The 16,130-nt window shown below is 36.4% G+C and overlaps 1 protein-coding gene across 1 annotated transcript in view; it reads left to right on the forward strand.

The window, feature by feature from the left end:
- Nucleotides 1–15,721, forward strand: part of SPAG1 (sperm associated antigen 1) — a 51,194-nt gene extending 35,473 nt beyond the window's left edge. Inside the window, exons 13-19 of the mRNA XM_086608768.1 lie at nucleotides 1,642–1,794; nucleotides 6,152–6,327; nucleotides 8,206–8,347; nucleotides 9,234–9,360; nucleotides 12,619–12,783; nucleotides 14,746–15,123; nucleotides 15,280–15,721. Of these exons, the coding sequence (XP_086464894.1) occupies nucleotides 1,642–1,794; nucleotides 6,152–6,327; nucleotides 8,206–8,347; nucleotides 9,234–9,360; nucleotides 12,619–12,783; nucleotides 14,746–15,123; nucleotides 15,280–15,411 (1,273 nt within the window). The 3' untranslated portion in view covers nucleotides 15,412–15,721. The remainder of the gene's footprint in view (nucleotides 1–1,641; nucleotides 1,795–6,151; nucleotides 6,328–8,205; nucleotides 8,348–9,233; nucleotides 9,361–12,618; nucleotides 12,784–14,745; nucleotides 15,124–15,279) is intronic.
- The last annotated feature ends 409 nt before the right edge of the window (nucleotides 15,722–16,130 follow it).

Below are 16,130 nucleotides of genomic sequence, written 5' to 3' on the forward strand. Positions count from 1 at the left end.
ACCCTGGAAATGTAGTTTTCCATTCCCACTGATGCTATTCTTCAAGCAGTCTTGTCTTCCCCTGAATTTACTTATGGTTGTGTTTTTCTTCATTCTTGATGTTAGGAACCTGAAATTGCATTATTATTCTTCTGCGGTACAGAATGTCATGCGTTTTTGCAGAGGTTTTGTAAGAGCTATGATGTGGCACACTGTTGGATTTTTCAAATGCATTCAGCAACATGAAGAGAAAGGGAATGTTGAAAATACTTATGAAATGGAAATGTTTATTCTAGAAATCATTGTTTCTCTAGCTTTAGGAGGAGTAGTGGTGCAAAGCCAATTTGCAGCAAAAAAGGCCAGCAGCCTCCTGGGCTGTATAAGCAGCAGCACCACAGCCAGTGGATTGCGGGAAGTGATTATCCCCTTGCACTCAGCACTTGTTAGACAGCATCTATGATAACTGTGTTGGTTTTCGGCTTCCCCAGTACAGGAAAGATAGTGATCAACTGGAGTAAGTTCAGTGAAGTGTCTCACCTCTGCGACAGAGGTGGATGTGAACTCTAGAGCACTTGCCTGGAGAGGAGAGGCCACAGGAGCTGAGTTTGTTCAGCTTAGAGAAGAATGACTTCCAGGGGTCCTAAAAGCAGCCAGGCAGTACCTATGGGGAGATTATCCAGAGGATGGAGCCTCGTTCTTTCTGGCAGTGCATTGTGGGAGGACAAGAGACGATGGGAAAAATCAAACCACACAAGGTTCAGACTGTGTATTAGGAGAAACCTTTTCTCCATGAACAGTGGGGAACACGGCAACAGGTTGTCCCGAGATGCTGTGCAGAGATTGCCTTGGAGGCTTTCAAGGCCCAACTGAATAAAGCCCTCAGCAACCTTGTCTGATCTCAGTGCTGACCCTGCCTGTAGCAGAAGGTTGGACTAGGGACCTCTCAGCCTTACTTTATGAATCCATGAAATCTAATTGACTAGACACATCTTACTTTCAGTATTTCAAAGTTTGTCTCTTTTTCTCTTTAGCAAGAGTCATTGAAAGGTAGTCTTTAATAAATAAAGCCTTTGTGGACTGCTTCTTCGTATTGCTGGAAAAGTGCATGGTGTTTGGAGGGAGTTCTGATTGCACAGTGTCAGGGGCTGAGCTCAGTGTTGACCAGGCACACAATCAGAAGTGTAAACAGACAGAACCTAAAAGCCAAAAAAAGACAAGTGTATACTCATGTCTTACTAAATGTATTTTTTATGTGCATATTTCCATGTAAGGAATAAGAACTGAAAATCTTGTAGGCAATAACAGCATATTCTTGAAATCCCCAAAGATCTAGACATGACTTAAGAAAAATAGTTTTTGCTCTTAAACAGCTGCCCTTACGTTAATCTTTTCTTGGCGATGAAAGTAGTTTTCCAGATGGAAGATAGATTTGAGTAGAGTAAGTTCTAGTAAAAACACTAACAATTTTGTAACTGAATGTCATTTAGAGTATTAATACGTACCACTTAGTCTCATTTTCAGTGATTATGTTACTGTGAGGCCCATCTGAAATCACAAAGTTGTTATGTATAGTTGTATTTATCATAAAATAGTCAATACGTTTTGTTAACATTATTTCAGTTATTCTGTTTCAGTCCTGGATTTTTCTTTTGTTTTCTGCAGAGCTCTGGAGCTTCAGCCATTTTCCCTTAAGCCTCTTCTACGACGAGCAATGGCAAATGAGTCTATGGAGCGGTATCGACAGGCATACATTGATTATAAAACGGTCCTACAAATAGACAGCAGCATCCAAGCAGCAAATGATAGTGCTAATAGGTAATTCCGCTTACAAGTTTTCTACTCATATCAGTCCAAATGGAAAAATAGAATTCAGTTTCATTTGTTTTATATGCTCCCTCTGTTCTGTATCCCTCAGAGGCAGGGTTGCCACAACTATTGTGTTGTAACTAGAGGATTGGCTGTTTCATCTAGTTTTTTCCCCGTAGCTTCACAGTTTTCCTCTGCCAGTGGTAGGTCACTTTCTGCTTTAAAAATGTAATATTTTAAAGGCTTGTTTTCCCTGATGCTTCAGCTTGTTTTGTTTCCTGGCTTGTATTGAAGCTACATAAAGTTATGCTTTATGGCCTACACTTTTTCCTGACATTGCTGTTTCCTTTTCATATTACCATTCTTCTTGTGGCAGTTGGAAATTTATGTTAAGTGTGAATCCTTCAGTGTGCTGCAGTTCTGTAAAGACTGAAGTAGCTTGATACAGTGGTTGGTAACAAAGCTTAGAAGTGTAAGAATTATAATTGAATATTATTTTTAATGTAAGTGTTCATACTTCCAACATTAATTTTTGCTGCCAAGAGAGACATCTCAATTTCTATTATTATATTTTAGTGGTGTAGAATTAATGTATACACTATCGTAATTGCGTTCTCGTTAACATGTAGTAAGTACTTAAATGTGTGAACAATAGGATTTTCCATTCCCTTTTCTTTCCTTTTTTTTTTTTTTAGTGGGCAAAACCAGAATTTATGAAAGCAGAACAGCCATTTATCATTGACCAGGAACCCACATGCATGCAACTTTTAACAATGGAATCTAGTACCTTTTTTTCTTTTTAAGGCAAGGCCATGAGAACTTACATTATTACTTCATTGAAAAGTCTGTAATATCTTTAAATTCTGCTTATTTGACTAGAGGTGGCCAAAGGAGATCATGACGCTTCATCATGTCCTCTTAGAAGTCTTAGTTTTGATAACACAGCAAGTTGTTACTGGTCTCCTGTATCCATGCTGATAATAGAGCTCTTGGATTGGTGAAATAATGGCTTATCCTGGTATCTCTGTGATTATTAAACTTTTTTTTAATCTTCTTGGCTTATTTTATCTGCAGATACTCTTTTCATGTTTCTCCTTGACTTTAACTTGCTTAGCAATAAGCTTGTTTCCTTTTTTTCCCTTAACACTCTTCCTTTTCTCCTCTCTAGGCCTTCCTTATGTTTTTAGCTTCACTGCTCATACTCTTACCTCCCTGGCAACCCATCACCTTATTTCAGCTGCTTCTTCCTCCTTCTCTTCTGCTGGTAATTAATTTTTGCTTGCAAATCCTTAGTTTCTAAAGCATAGACCTCCTGCATAATTGAACTTTTACTATCATTTATTTTGTAATATTTTATCATTTGTGAATTAAGCTAAAATTGTTTACCAAAGTATTAATTTTCCTTTCCAAAATAACACCTTTCTAAAAATGAATTTTAACAAAATATGATAGTTACTCTGCTGCAGCAAGCCCAAAATGTAATTCAAATTTTGTTAATATTAGGAATGTCAGATCTTAACAACCTGCTTTTATTGGAGGATTTCTTTATTTTTAAGTTTCTGGGGGAAATTGGATGATGACGGGAAAAACTCATCATGCTACTTGTATCAGAGGGTGGGTTTGATAAATCATGATAAGGCATGTCTTTCTGTACTTACCTAAAAAGCAGGCTTTACAAAAATCTTAGAATCAAATGGGTGTTCAGTCTGATTTACGTGAAAGAAGTAGAATTTTTAATGTAAAGCCTTTACCTGATAATGTAAAGCCTTTACCTGATCATTTTGCAATCAAAAGGAAATAATTAACAATGTAAGCACATATTTTTATGAAAAGTCAACTGAAAATGAGTATAAACAGTTATTCGAATGTTTATCATGTTGTTTATGTGATGTTGAATTGTGTCTTTTATTGGTTATCCTGAAGTGATTTTTAGATGACTTGGAAGGACTGTTTCTTTTAATGGTGTGTGCCAGGTCACAGGAAAATGCATTTCAAGCATGCTTTTAATTAGTGGCATATTCCTTGCTTTGTGAACATCCATGAATTTCCTGCTTTGTGTATTTTAATTTCCTCTTGAGTGTTTTATAATTTGCTTTTCACTGTTAGAAATACAGAAGCTCTAATGTGAGACAATATCTTTATGCATTTCCATTTACTGAATGGAAGTTTCATTCCAGTTATCTCAGCCCCTCGCTAGTATCAGTTAGCAAATTGCATTAGATAGCTTGGGAGCTTTTGTTACAAAGTCCCATATGAGTATTGTACTGTACAAATAAATTTGTGCTAAACTCAAACTGCAAGATTGTTGAGTCAAGTTAGGGTGTTGGTGCTGGAGAATTAGTGTATTTGTCCCAGCGTTTTCACGAGATACCTATGCTTTTTAAACTAACTGTGGCATAGAGGTACATGTTTTTACAAAAGACTGTTTCTACATTATTACAAGAAGTCAATCAGTCATCAAAGACTGCAGGATTCTTTCTGTTCATTTTGATGAATTACATCAGGGTTTTTGTCCAACTTTTTAAGCCCATTACGATAAATGGGGAAAAATTAAACAGAAAGTCAGTGGGACCCTGGTTTACTGTAGAATTACTCTCTTACTTTGTGTGGGAAATACCTAAACGTAGTGAATTGTCTTCTTAATATGAAGTGTACAGTTTTGTTCTCTAATAAAATAACCTGAGTAAATCTTAGGGCTCTTTAATTTATGATGACGTGCCACATTTTTCTTAACAACTGAATTCATACTATCATGAAAAACCCTGAAGTTTTAGTAAAATTAGAGCAAAACAGAACTTGAACAAGCTGCTTCGTTGGTGTGTCCTATAAAATACTGCTAGTAATGACACAGGTAGAGGGGAGCCCCTGGAAGGGCATATGCAGTTAACACACCAAAAAACATTCGTCTTGCTCACTTAGAAAACAAAAAAAGCAACTAGATAATGAAATGTGATATTCTGTGTACGAAGAAACTTACTTTCAATTCAAAAATACAAGAAATGGCATGTTTCATGCAGGAGTATGTAATATATAAAATCACATATTTTATAGCTCTACAAGCAGCCTTTTTAATCTATAACGTTCTTCAAAATATTTTGGTGGTTTCTGTTTTATAATAAAGAAGATTAGAACAGGCGCTGCTTCTTGTATTGGTTTTGCTATCAGACCCTAATGGGAAAAGAATTTGATCTCGAGTGCTCTGACTCTGTTGCCATAGTATTATACTGAGGCTTTTTTTTTTGTTTTATAGCCATTACTAAAATATTTTAAAAGAAAACTTGAGTCATTTATGTTCATTCTATTTCATTCTTCTTCAATGTCACATTCAAGGTTCATTGTTTTGGGGTTTTTTTTGGATGTGTATTCATGTAGTATGTTTTTTATACCTGTGTTAGATGGAAATGCACCTAACGTACAAATTTCAGGCTTAATTGCTATAATACCAAAGTGACTTGCTTTGCTAAATTCAGAATTTTCCTTTGATAGACATTAGGCTTATCACCAGTTGAACTTGACTCTTAAGCTCATCTTGATATTAGAAGATGTTTATCTCACTATTATTCTCAGTCTTGTAATTGATTAATATTTGTTTAGGTTGCTTTAAAAAAACACTACAAAAATTGTAATGGAACCATGAAGTCCTGTGTGGCTTTACATTATGTTTACAGGTCTTTCTGCAAAATGTATCATAGCAGTGGGGAAGTCCTGCTTGAGTGGATTTTGGATTTAACTTCTCCTGCACAGAAATAGTTTACCTATGTGTGTATATATATATATTGATTTAAGAAAGACTAAACAGTTTTTATATATTTTCTTTGCATTGTTAAATGAGGCTAAAGAATGATTGATTGATGAATTTCTGACTGTTCTGTAAAATGCAACTTAATACCTACTTTGTGACCTGCATTGATTATTGAGAGAATAATTGTGTAGAGGTTACATTTGACATTGGCAAATTTAGGTACCACACTTTGAGGATATTGTAATCTACACTTGTTACAAATAACACCTATGAACAGCTGAGAAAAGTAAGCAAAATAAATACATCAATTTTTTCCTATTTATTTATTGCACATGGTAAGCAGCGTTTAGAGCTTAGTTGCAAAATCAGTCATTTGCTTAAGTGTTTACAGATCATGCTGAAGCCAGCTTTTTGTCTTCTAAATGCTGGCATAAATACTCTAAAAAGTGGAAAAAGTCTAAATCTTAAATGAGTGCAATACCGTTGACTGCTGTGACGATTTTGGATTAGTCTTAAGGATAATTTTTCAGTTGTTTTTTGCAAAATTGGAATGTTGCATTATTTAATTTGGGTGTAAGTTACTGATGTATGAGTTAAATACATGAAAAGTCTTTTCTCTTTCAGAATAACAAAGACTTTAATAGATCAGGATGGTCCCAGTTGGAGGGAGAAACTGCCACCAATTCCAGTTGTCCCAGTTGCTGCTCAGCTACACAGATGGGATGGAGGAAACTTTACTTCAGAGAATAAGCCAAGAAGTACTACGGATACCAACAGAGAAGAACAGTTGCAGATGAATCGTATGTATAGCTGATAGAAATATGTATACAAAAAAGAAAATAATTTTAATTGGAATACGATTTAATAATGTCAAAGAAACTGCTTGTGAAAATATTTATCGGGGTCTTTTTTGAAAAGCCAAGTTAGATGATGATCATTTACATGATTGGTTTTTTATGCTTTATGGAGCCAGTTAGGATAAATTTTTTTAAGCCAAGTGATGTAGTTTGCAGCATGTGAGTTCTGAAGTTACATAAAATAAAATATGGCAGAAATATTCATCAGCAGTATATTTAGTCCCATCATAAGTATTGGTGGTTTCCCTGATACCATACTACAGTTATAACACAGTTTTCTCCCAAACAAACAACCACTCAACCAGCCAGCCAACCTTAGTAACATAATCAGCTGCAAAATCTGTAGCTGTCATTTAATTGTTTGTGAAAGCATTGCTCAGCTCTTCAAAACAGAAAGGGTAGACTTCTAGGTGGCCAGTAGTTAGTGAAATGGGCTATAGAGGAACGATTCAGATTTTTTTTTTTTTTTATGATGAATTTTAGCTTCAACAGTGGCCATTTAGTAGTCATATTTCTATGTTTTTAGAAATATTAAGACCGTGTAACCATTTTCTTCACTGAAGGCTGACTCTTAAGGTTGTGGTTGTGGTTGAGCGAGCTGATCTAGTGGAAGGTGTGTCCCTACCCATGGCAGAGGGGTTGGAACTAGATGATCTTTAAGGTCCCTTCCAGCCCAAACCGTTCTGTGGTTCTCAGGCCTGTACCAAATCAGTGGGCCCTGACAGTGATAACTGGTGCTGAAAGCGTGCCAGCAGTTAAACCTTGCTGTTGGCTGACATTTTTTTGCAACAATTACTGTTGTTTTTTGTGTCTTACAACTTGAGTTATAATTTAGTTGTGTTTCTTGCATGAGTCTGTTCTGGTTTCACGTCATTACTTAATTTTTTTCCCCAAGTCCACATGTAGTTTTCTGGCATAGGAGGCTGCCATGCTTTTATAAAAGAACTCACTGAATTTAATTATTGGTTAAAATTATCTGGTTATATACAGTGTTTAAAACCTGAAGCTTGGCAATGGGCACATATTGTTTACCAAGGTACAAAAAGTAGATTTTTCCATTATGATTTACATAGGGCTGTGTTAGTAATTATTGTTTGCTCACAACAGAGACATGAAACTACAGTCAGGATTGTTTTTCCACTGAAAACATAGATTAAAATTGTAGTCTAACCCAGAAGCACATGCAACAAATGATGAGTTTAGAAGGAAAGACAATTATGGAAGAACACAATATTAATAAAAAGTTTAGTTAGGTGTTTTCAGGTTCCTCAAAGCACCTTTTATGAATAGTTATGGACAGACTATTACTGATGTATCACTAACCCCTACTGATGTGATGACTTGTTTGTTCATTGTCAGTTTAGCACAGTAATTGTGATAGATAGTGGCTTGCAGAAAGAATATTAGATCAAATTATGGCCGCCCTGGCATGATGGTGGAGATCTAGGAGGCCTGTAATCCTGCTGATTAAATCTCCACCCTTGTAAATGAAACTAATATCTCAATGGAGACACATAGTCGCTCTCTACCACACAAAAGAGGTAGATAGAAGAAGGTGATAGTGTAGATCTGTCTGTTGCATTCCCATCATTTTCAACAAAAAAGCTACCCTGGTGCTTAGGGAAGTATGTGTTGTGCCCAATGTAGATGTGGTAAATTTATGCCTTAGAGCAGCAGGGAGATCTGGGACAGAAATGGCAATGTGCAGACTGACAAGGACACTCCAGTTGCCAGGCATTTATTTTTAGTCTGGGTAGGTTATTGAGCTACCCTTAATGAACTGACCTTCTTATGTAACACTGTGATCTTTTTGTAATGTAGGTGAGAAAGTTGAGGAGAAGTTCAAGACATTAAAAAATGAAGGGAATGATTTTGTAAAAAAGGGTAAATATGAAGAAGCTGTAAATAAATACAGCGAATGCATGAAGTTAAACACCGAGGAATGTACGATCTACACAAACAGGTAAAGATCCAAAATCAAACCCTGCTTTGTGGGATAACAATAGTTATGTTTTCTCACTGCAAATAGAGATTTTTGCATCCCTTCAGTCACTGTCGTGAAAAAAGGACTTTTTTTTTCTGACTTGATGAGTGTTACTAATAAAATTGATTTTTTGTCAAAGTGCATGATTTTCCAAGGGAAGTAAGTATTCAGGTCACTGATACATATCTCAAAATCTTCATGTACATGTAATAAGCAGTACTAAAAGTTATAATTAACATAGCATTTTGCAGCATTTTTTGAGAATACTGGTATGATTTTAATTAAAAACTAACGTGCAGTAGCAGTATCTCAAATACGAAGAGTAATTGTTCAGAGAAAATGTACATTTTGAGAAAATTAAAGTAGGAACACGGTCATACAACAATATTAGTTTAAAGGTTGACCTACTTCTGCAGCATAATTCTTTAAGCTTTCACAAACTAAGAAGGATTTGATTAGGCCAGTACTGGAATAGGAGACTTCCAAGTAATAATTAGGTGCAGAAAGCAGGATTGCCTATTTAATCAAGAGCACTTTTTTATTCAGAGTAGCTGTATAAAATCCATACTATACTATACCACCATGTTACACTAACGTAGGCTCTGCTGTTAAAGTGCTTACATATCTGCCTGTCTTCAAACATTAGTCATACTTGAGTTTTGACTTCTGTTGCAGGAATTGGCCTTCTCTAAATCCATCCAGTGATGTTATTAATACTTACTGGTTTTGATGTACTTTGAAAAATACCATGTTGAGACTGAATTGTGTGAAGTATTGTGATTAACATTTATGAGTCGGATACTGTTGGCACCGCAGCATGTTAGAATTTACTTATATTGCAGTGTATTCTGTTTTTCTGTGTTAGAGCTCTCTGTTACTTGAAACTGTATAAGTATGAAGAGGCTAAGCAGGATTGTGATCATGTTCTTCAGCTAGAAGATTCTAATGTTAAAGCTTTTTATAGAAGAGCACTAGCGTACAAAGGATTACAGGTGAGAAAAAAGAACATAGCAGGTATTCTTAAACACTTCTAAACTTGCTCATCCTCTTCAGAGGCAATCGGGTAGTTGCACAAGATGGGTGAATACAAAGTATGCAGTGCTGATGATTTATTGCTTTGTAGAGCATTAGTCATACATAAAATACATAAATATTTTTGCAACATAAAACCCTGCATGTTCATTTGTAATAATTTGAGAATATACAAGAATATTGAAATAAATGAGGTTTGACTGGAGGTTGGTTAAGCAAGTTTCACCTCCGTTCTAACATTCTTCTGGGTATCCCAGTCTGTTACTATATCTTTGCTGACGACAAGTGGATTCTCTCCAAGTCTGTCTTCATCTGTCCAAACTAAAATCTCAAGCTGTGTCTTTTGGCATCTGCTCATATTTGAATGCTTGTCGTATTGAACTGGGGTTTTAATTACGTTTGTTCTCTCTCTCCTCCAAACACATGATGAACCTTTGTCGGTAATCCGCTGTGTTACTCGGTGGGCAGTGTGGGACTCAACCTTTTCCTTTCCATCTACACAGTGGTGGTGTTGTCTGTACTGTGCTCATCTTTCACGCAGTTATTTGAGTGTCCTTTTACCTGATCTTCATAAATGCAGACTTACATTGCTCATATCCGTCCTGAATGTGACTGCAAATCTTGTGTTCCATCACTTGAACTGTGTTGTTCCTTTTGTCCATCCTTCTGTTGGTTCCCCTTCTTCAGTGATGTTAATTAGCTTCATAATTCTTTCACACACTTCATAATTCTTTCACGGCAGTCCTTACCCTACCTGTCAGCTCTTACCTGATACTGAATTATCAGCTTCTCGCTAGTGTTGGCTCATGCTGGCAGCTGCCATCATCTACTTTGGTTTAAATTTTACAGGTGCCTTTAAAAGATCATCTTAAGTGCTTTCTGCCATATTGCTCTTTATAACTGGAGGTGATCACTCCAAGTGTCCACCAAGTTCCAGCAGTGTCCATCGGATGAATACTTACCTCAGACCTCTGTTATGTTTGATGCCTTAACAAGAAATTACCTGATTGTCTCTCAGCTTACAAATCACCTGAGGACAATCTTTTTGTGCTTAGCAGTGTACTAGCCTATTCTCATCCCATGTTACAATTCCAAATGCAAGTCATAGGAACCATGGGATCTTTTGTTGGTGAGAAGTTTGTTGCTCTGTTACAGTAGCTATGAAACTGAAAGTTTGCTTTGATTAATTTTCAAAGAGGTGAAAAGTCTTAATTTTGTTTAAAATCTCTTCTGTAACTGTACCAAGCTACATGGTATGAATCATCTGTAACCTAACGTTCTTGAAGTTGATAAAAAATTAGTATGAATATGAGCAAAGGTATATAGTGATTCTATCAGTCAAAAAAAAAAGGAATTACACACTAGTGAAGAATGTCAAGTAATGGAAAAATAACTTCTACTTTTTTTAATATCCTAGAAAAAAAATGCAATTTTTGTATTATTGAAGACATAACCTGAAACACACTGTTCATGGATTCCTTCAGAACAGTCTGAGCTGGGGACTCCCAAAATGTTTTGTTGTGGTTGGATTTAATGCTTTCATTGTTGCCAATGCCAGGGATGTGAGGGATTCGTAAAACAGAGAAAGCAACAAAGGTCATTTGAGGTTGACAAATGACTCTGTAATGAAAAAATTCAAGAGCTAAAAGCATGTAGTTTGGCAAAGACCTAACTAAGCTGGGAAGTGTTATTTGTATATATAAATATTTAACCACAGAAGCTGCAGTGGAATTTCATGGAGTAGATGAGGGGGAAGTTGTGGATTTGCTGAGATACATTTAAGGGAAAATCAGGAAAAAGTCATGCTTGTGTGATGAATTAGGCCTATAATGTAGAACATAGGACCCCGGACTACATCTCCTACAGCTCATAGTCAATCTCTTGCTTTGGTTACAACCATCATGTGATTTTCGTTGAGAAGTCTGGCTGGCTGCTGTTTTAAATCCAGGAGGGTTGGTTGTTTGCTGATACTTGTGATGGTTTTCAGAAGTCTGTTCCAGAATCTCATTTTTCTGTAATTGGGAATCTTCACCTCTGTAATTCACATGGTTTAGCTTAATTAGTAGCTGTTCTCTGGTGAAAGCATTCTGCCCCCTTTCTGCATTCATTTGCTAAGGCTAGCAAATTCTAGTTCTCTTCCTCTTCTTTCATGATACAGCAGGGTTCAGTTCACTTACAGACTTCCTGCGGCGTCTTTGCACCTCGAATGCTGGTCATCAGTGTGGAACAAAATACTCTTTGTAGGAAAGAGAATATGAGTGACTTGTACACTGGTGCTTTTATTACAGTTGAGATGCTGAGGAAATACCTCAGCTGGTACATGAGGATTATTTTCATGGTAATCTGAATGATTTAGAGTAACCTTATGATACTGCTTGGGAACAGAAGAAATATTAAGTCCCTCACACAAAGAAGTTATGTTGTTCTTTTACTGTCTGCATGTTTTTTTACTGTTTACTACTACATTTCACCCTGATTTTTGATACTTCAGCCCTCAGGGTGTCTTGATTTTTCTATGTGATATTCCAGTCTTCCTCAGAATTGTTGCTATTAACTTTGTCCCTCCAGAAAATTCAGTCTAAAAAAATCATCATTCCTAATGTCAAAATTTGAATTAAAAACATTAAACAAATGACAAGACTGATTATTGAGGAAGTGTCCTGCTGCCGCTCTGTCTGTCCTTCTAATCCTGTTTATCCCCGAGTTCATAACATAATCCAGATCTTCTCCACTATTACCAAAAATTTGCCTTCTCAAACTGTAAGAGATGGTCTGTTGGATTGAAACCCATGAAGATTAGGCATATTTTTAATCTAAGATCAATTTAACTCTCTTTTATTGACAAAGCAAGTACGCAAACTGTTGATGGACTCGTATTAATCTGGAGAAAGTGTTACACTGTAAGCAATCATGCTTAAAAGCAGCAGTCTTCAATAATCTGTTCTCCGATACAGGGTATATATTTCTCAGAACAAATTATTTCATATTACACATTTAATACAGAAGTATTTAGTTACAAAATGCTAACTCAAACTCATCCTTAGTTTCCTTTTTTCCTTCTAATGAAATTACACAGTCTGTACTTAGGTTATTTTTGTATACTTAATGTGAAGATTCTAGCATTTTTATTTTTCTTAATCGTAAAGGACAAGGTAGTTCAGATCTATTTTTCTAGTGGTTTGCTTATGAAAAAAATTATTTTCCCTTCTACTTAACAGAATTATCAAGCCAGTGTTGATGATTTCAAAAGAGTACTTCTAATAGATCCAAACGTTATTGAAGCAAAAAAGGAACTGGAGGAGGTAACTCAGCTGCTTAACCTTGACAGCAGTGCTGTGGCTGACAGTCAACAGAAGCGAAGGAAGAAAATAACCATTCAAGAGGTATACTGGTTCATTTTAAAAAGACGGTACAGAAGCCACACATTTGAAGAGATAATATTAAAGCTTTTGTTTTGCACTTCTTAGCTCTGCGTTTTTGGGGGGTAGGGTCATATTTTTCGTGTCATTTTGAGGGCATATGGGAGGATTCTTGCATGTGATGTGTTAAGTGTCCATTATGCTCTATAGTAAAGCTTGGACTGCTTTGAAGTGTATTCAGAACTACAGCAGAAATAGAAAAAAGTACATTTAGATGGCATGAAACTTGAGAATATGCTCCTTGTAAGCAACAGCTGCTTCAACTTCGAAAGACTTGTTCTGCAGAATACAGCTGTCAAATAGCAGTTTTAGTTTTAAAGTCTGTGCTCCTCGGGAAGCCTCTGGGGCTGTGCTGGCAGAGATTCATTGTCAGCAGGCGTACTGTCTGTTCTTGTGCTAGTAGTAAAGTTACTGGTCTGAGGAGTGAAATCCTGCCTTAAAGAGCAAGAGTATGGGTATCTGTAGGATCTTGCAAAAGGAATACGTGAGGTAATGCTGTGTACTGGATCAGTGTGTTAGCATTGCAGAGTTCTGGGTAGAAATAGGCGATAAAGGATTTTCTCAGTCATCTAATATTTTTGTAGCTTTGCTGGTCCTTTAAGAATGGGATTTTTTTCCCTTTCATTTTAAAATACATAGTTAAAATACATAGTTACCAGTCTGTACAGTGATACTGTAATTTGTGAATGTGATTTCAAAATGGTGGTACAATGGAAACTGCAGTTATTAATACAGAAACAACTTTTTTTATTGAAACACTTCACATTGTCACGAGTTCATGGGATTTTATGTAACTACCATAAGCCGGGTATAGTGTTAGTTAAGCTCTGAGTTATGACAAATAAAAGGATCTGGAGAGTGTTTAGAGGAGGTTTGGGAAGTGACTGCGTTGTTCAGAGACCAGCTTACTACATGACTGGCAGTGGTAATTTTTCCAGGAGTGGGGCAGGAGGCATTTATGTTTGCTGTCATAATGACAGCTGCCCCCTGAGTGAGCCCTCCCTGTCTTACGTGCTGTAGTACAAGGTAGTTCTATGAAAACAGACTGCGAAGAAACGTATGGAAAATTTTAATAGAAACTGGGATTTATCTTTATTATTCTGTTTTAATAAAGGTATAATTGTATGTAAGGCAGTCAGGATTTCTCTCTTGATGCTGAGAATTGTTGAAAACATAGAACAAAATGTCTGTAAGCCCAGTGCAGTATTTTCCAAAAATGCCTAATCTAAGCTCACAGCACAAAACTGTACTACGCAGTACCGTATCTTCAGGCTTTCCAGAAACCTTGGCATCTGTTGAAGAGACCACATTCAATGAGAACTTAGTCAGTTTATGGTAATTCCACAACTCTTCAGAGCTTGAAATGGATTTTAGCAAATACAGTTGAACCTATGGTTCATTTTCTAGCGACTAATTTTTGAAACCCAGTACAGGCTGCAAAGTCCAGAGAAGTTAAGTGGCTATTCAAGCAGTTAGACTGTGCTGAGGTTTCTCCTTCTGCAGCGAGACTGCAAACAGCAACCTGATACAGCTGCCATGTACCTGTACTGTTGTGAAGGCCCAGCAGTGAAACGAAACATGGATGGTGACTAAACTGCAGTTCTGCTTGTCTTCTGCAACTTCACATTTAATATGTGTCCTCCTTAGCTTTCTCCCAGTGGTCCTCAGTTGTCTTCCTACAGTGGAGTGCCCGGCAGTGAAAGGAAATGTAAAATACACACTTTTGACTACAAACCTTAAAAGATGATTTAGAGAGGTGCTGTTCTGGGGGGGAAGTAGGACATAAAGGAACATAGATGCCTTTCCTTTGTGAGGAGTAAAGCGCTAACTTTGATTTATTGACATTATCGATAGATATATGCATACAGTTTATGAAGCTTCACGTTATCCACATTAAAATGGTTTGTTGCCATTTTCTTTGTGAAGGTGACTGAATCTGATGAACAGGAAGAGAGAGAGTTTGCTGTACCAGAAGATGTTGTGACTGATCATGTTACTTCTAAGGAAGCAGTTCAAAACTGTGTGCCACTGAAGACCTCTGAGAAACTGCGTGTTTCTGAACCATCTAATGCTTATGACTTTGGTCAGATAATAAACGCAGTGAATACCAGCAAGGATAAAGCTGCTTGTGCAGATCTTTTAACAATTACTGATCCCAAAAAATTGCCAGTGCTGCTAAGTAACAAACTTGAAGGAGAAATATTTTTGATTTTTATCCAGTCATTGGAATATTACGTAGTTGGAAAAGATCCTGGCCTTGTATATCAGCACCTTTTCTACTTGAGCAAAGCAGAAAGATTTAAGGTAAGAACCTAGATTGAATGTGTACTTAAATTGAACAGAAACCTAAAGGAAGTTTTCATGTCTTAAAATAAAATGCTGCATTGATTTTGTATCTCTGTAAAGTACTGTGATTTTCAGTCAACCTGTAGTAATTACAAAATAACCTGTGTTTTTTAGGTGGTGCTGGCCCTTCTTAACAAAAATGAAAAAGAACAGGTTCGGCAACTGTTTGACTTACTTTTGGAAAACCAGAATCATCAGTACTCCTTGGAAGATCTTGAGAGCCTTAAAAAGGTTTATGAACTTTAAGAAGTTAAAATTTATTGGCTGCATGGGTATGGTTCGTGTTTATAAGGTGGATGTATCGACTCTGCAGAGTTGCATGGGTTGAAGTGGGTCTTTACCCGAACTCTTTGACTTCTATTCTGTTTCGACAGCATATGCACATTTAAAACTTGCTGCTCTTTTTATCTTGTAGGTGTATACATTTTTAATCTGCAGAATTTAATGCGCGTCTTTGTGTTCAGTAACAGAGTTCATGTTATTTGGCATACTAATTTTATGTAGACTCTGTTAATTATATTTGCATTATATATATATATAATGTGAAATATCTTGATAATACACTTTTGGTCATCACTTGTTATTTTGTGAGTTGTATGTTCTTGTGATAAAGAAATGTCTTCAGATTAAACGGGTCAGTTAGCAATAGCTTTGCTAAAATGAGTTTACAAAAAGTATTAACATTTTTCAGATAAACTACTACAGGCCATCTGTTTCTTTGCTATCCCTGATCTATACAAAACAGATTTAAATATTTTTGGTGCAACACAGCTTAGCAGCAAAGGTGAATGAATTTAGCTTGTCATTAGCTTGTCATGGAACACTGAGTCAAAATAATTGATTATTAAATAAACAGTATGTTTTTAAAATGGTTAACAAGCAAGCAACTTTTAGTGCACAGAGAATTATTTTTTTTCTGTGTGTGTATAAGGACTGCTGGTTTGCATGGCTTTTGAAGTGACAGT

The sequence above is a fragment of the Tauraco erythrolophus genome, chromosome 3 (genome assembly GCF_009769465.1).
Source record: "Tauraco erythrolophus isolate bTauEry1 chromosome 3, bTauEry1.pri, whole genome shotgun sequence".
Lineage (NCBI taxonomy): Eukaryota > Metazoa > Chordata > Aves > Musophagiformes > Musophagidae > Tauraco > Tauraco erythrolophus.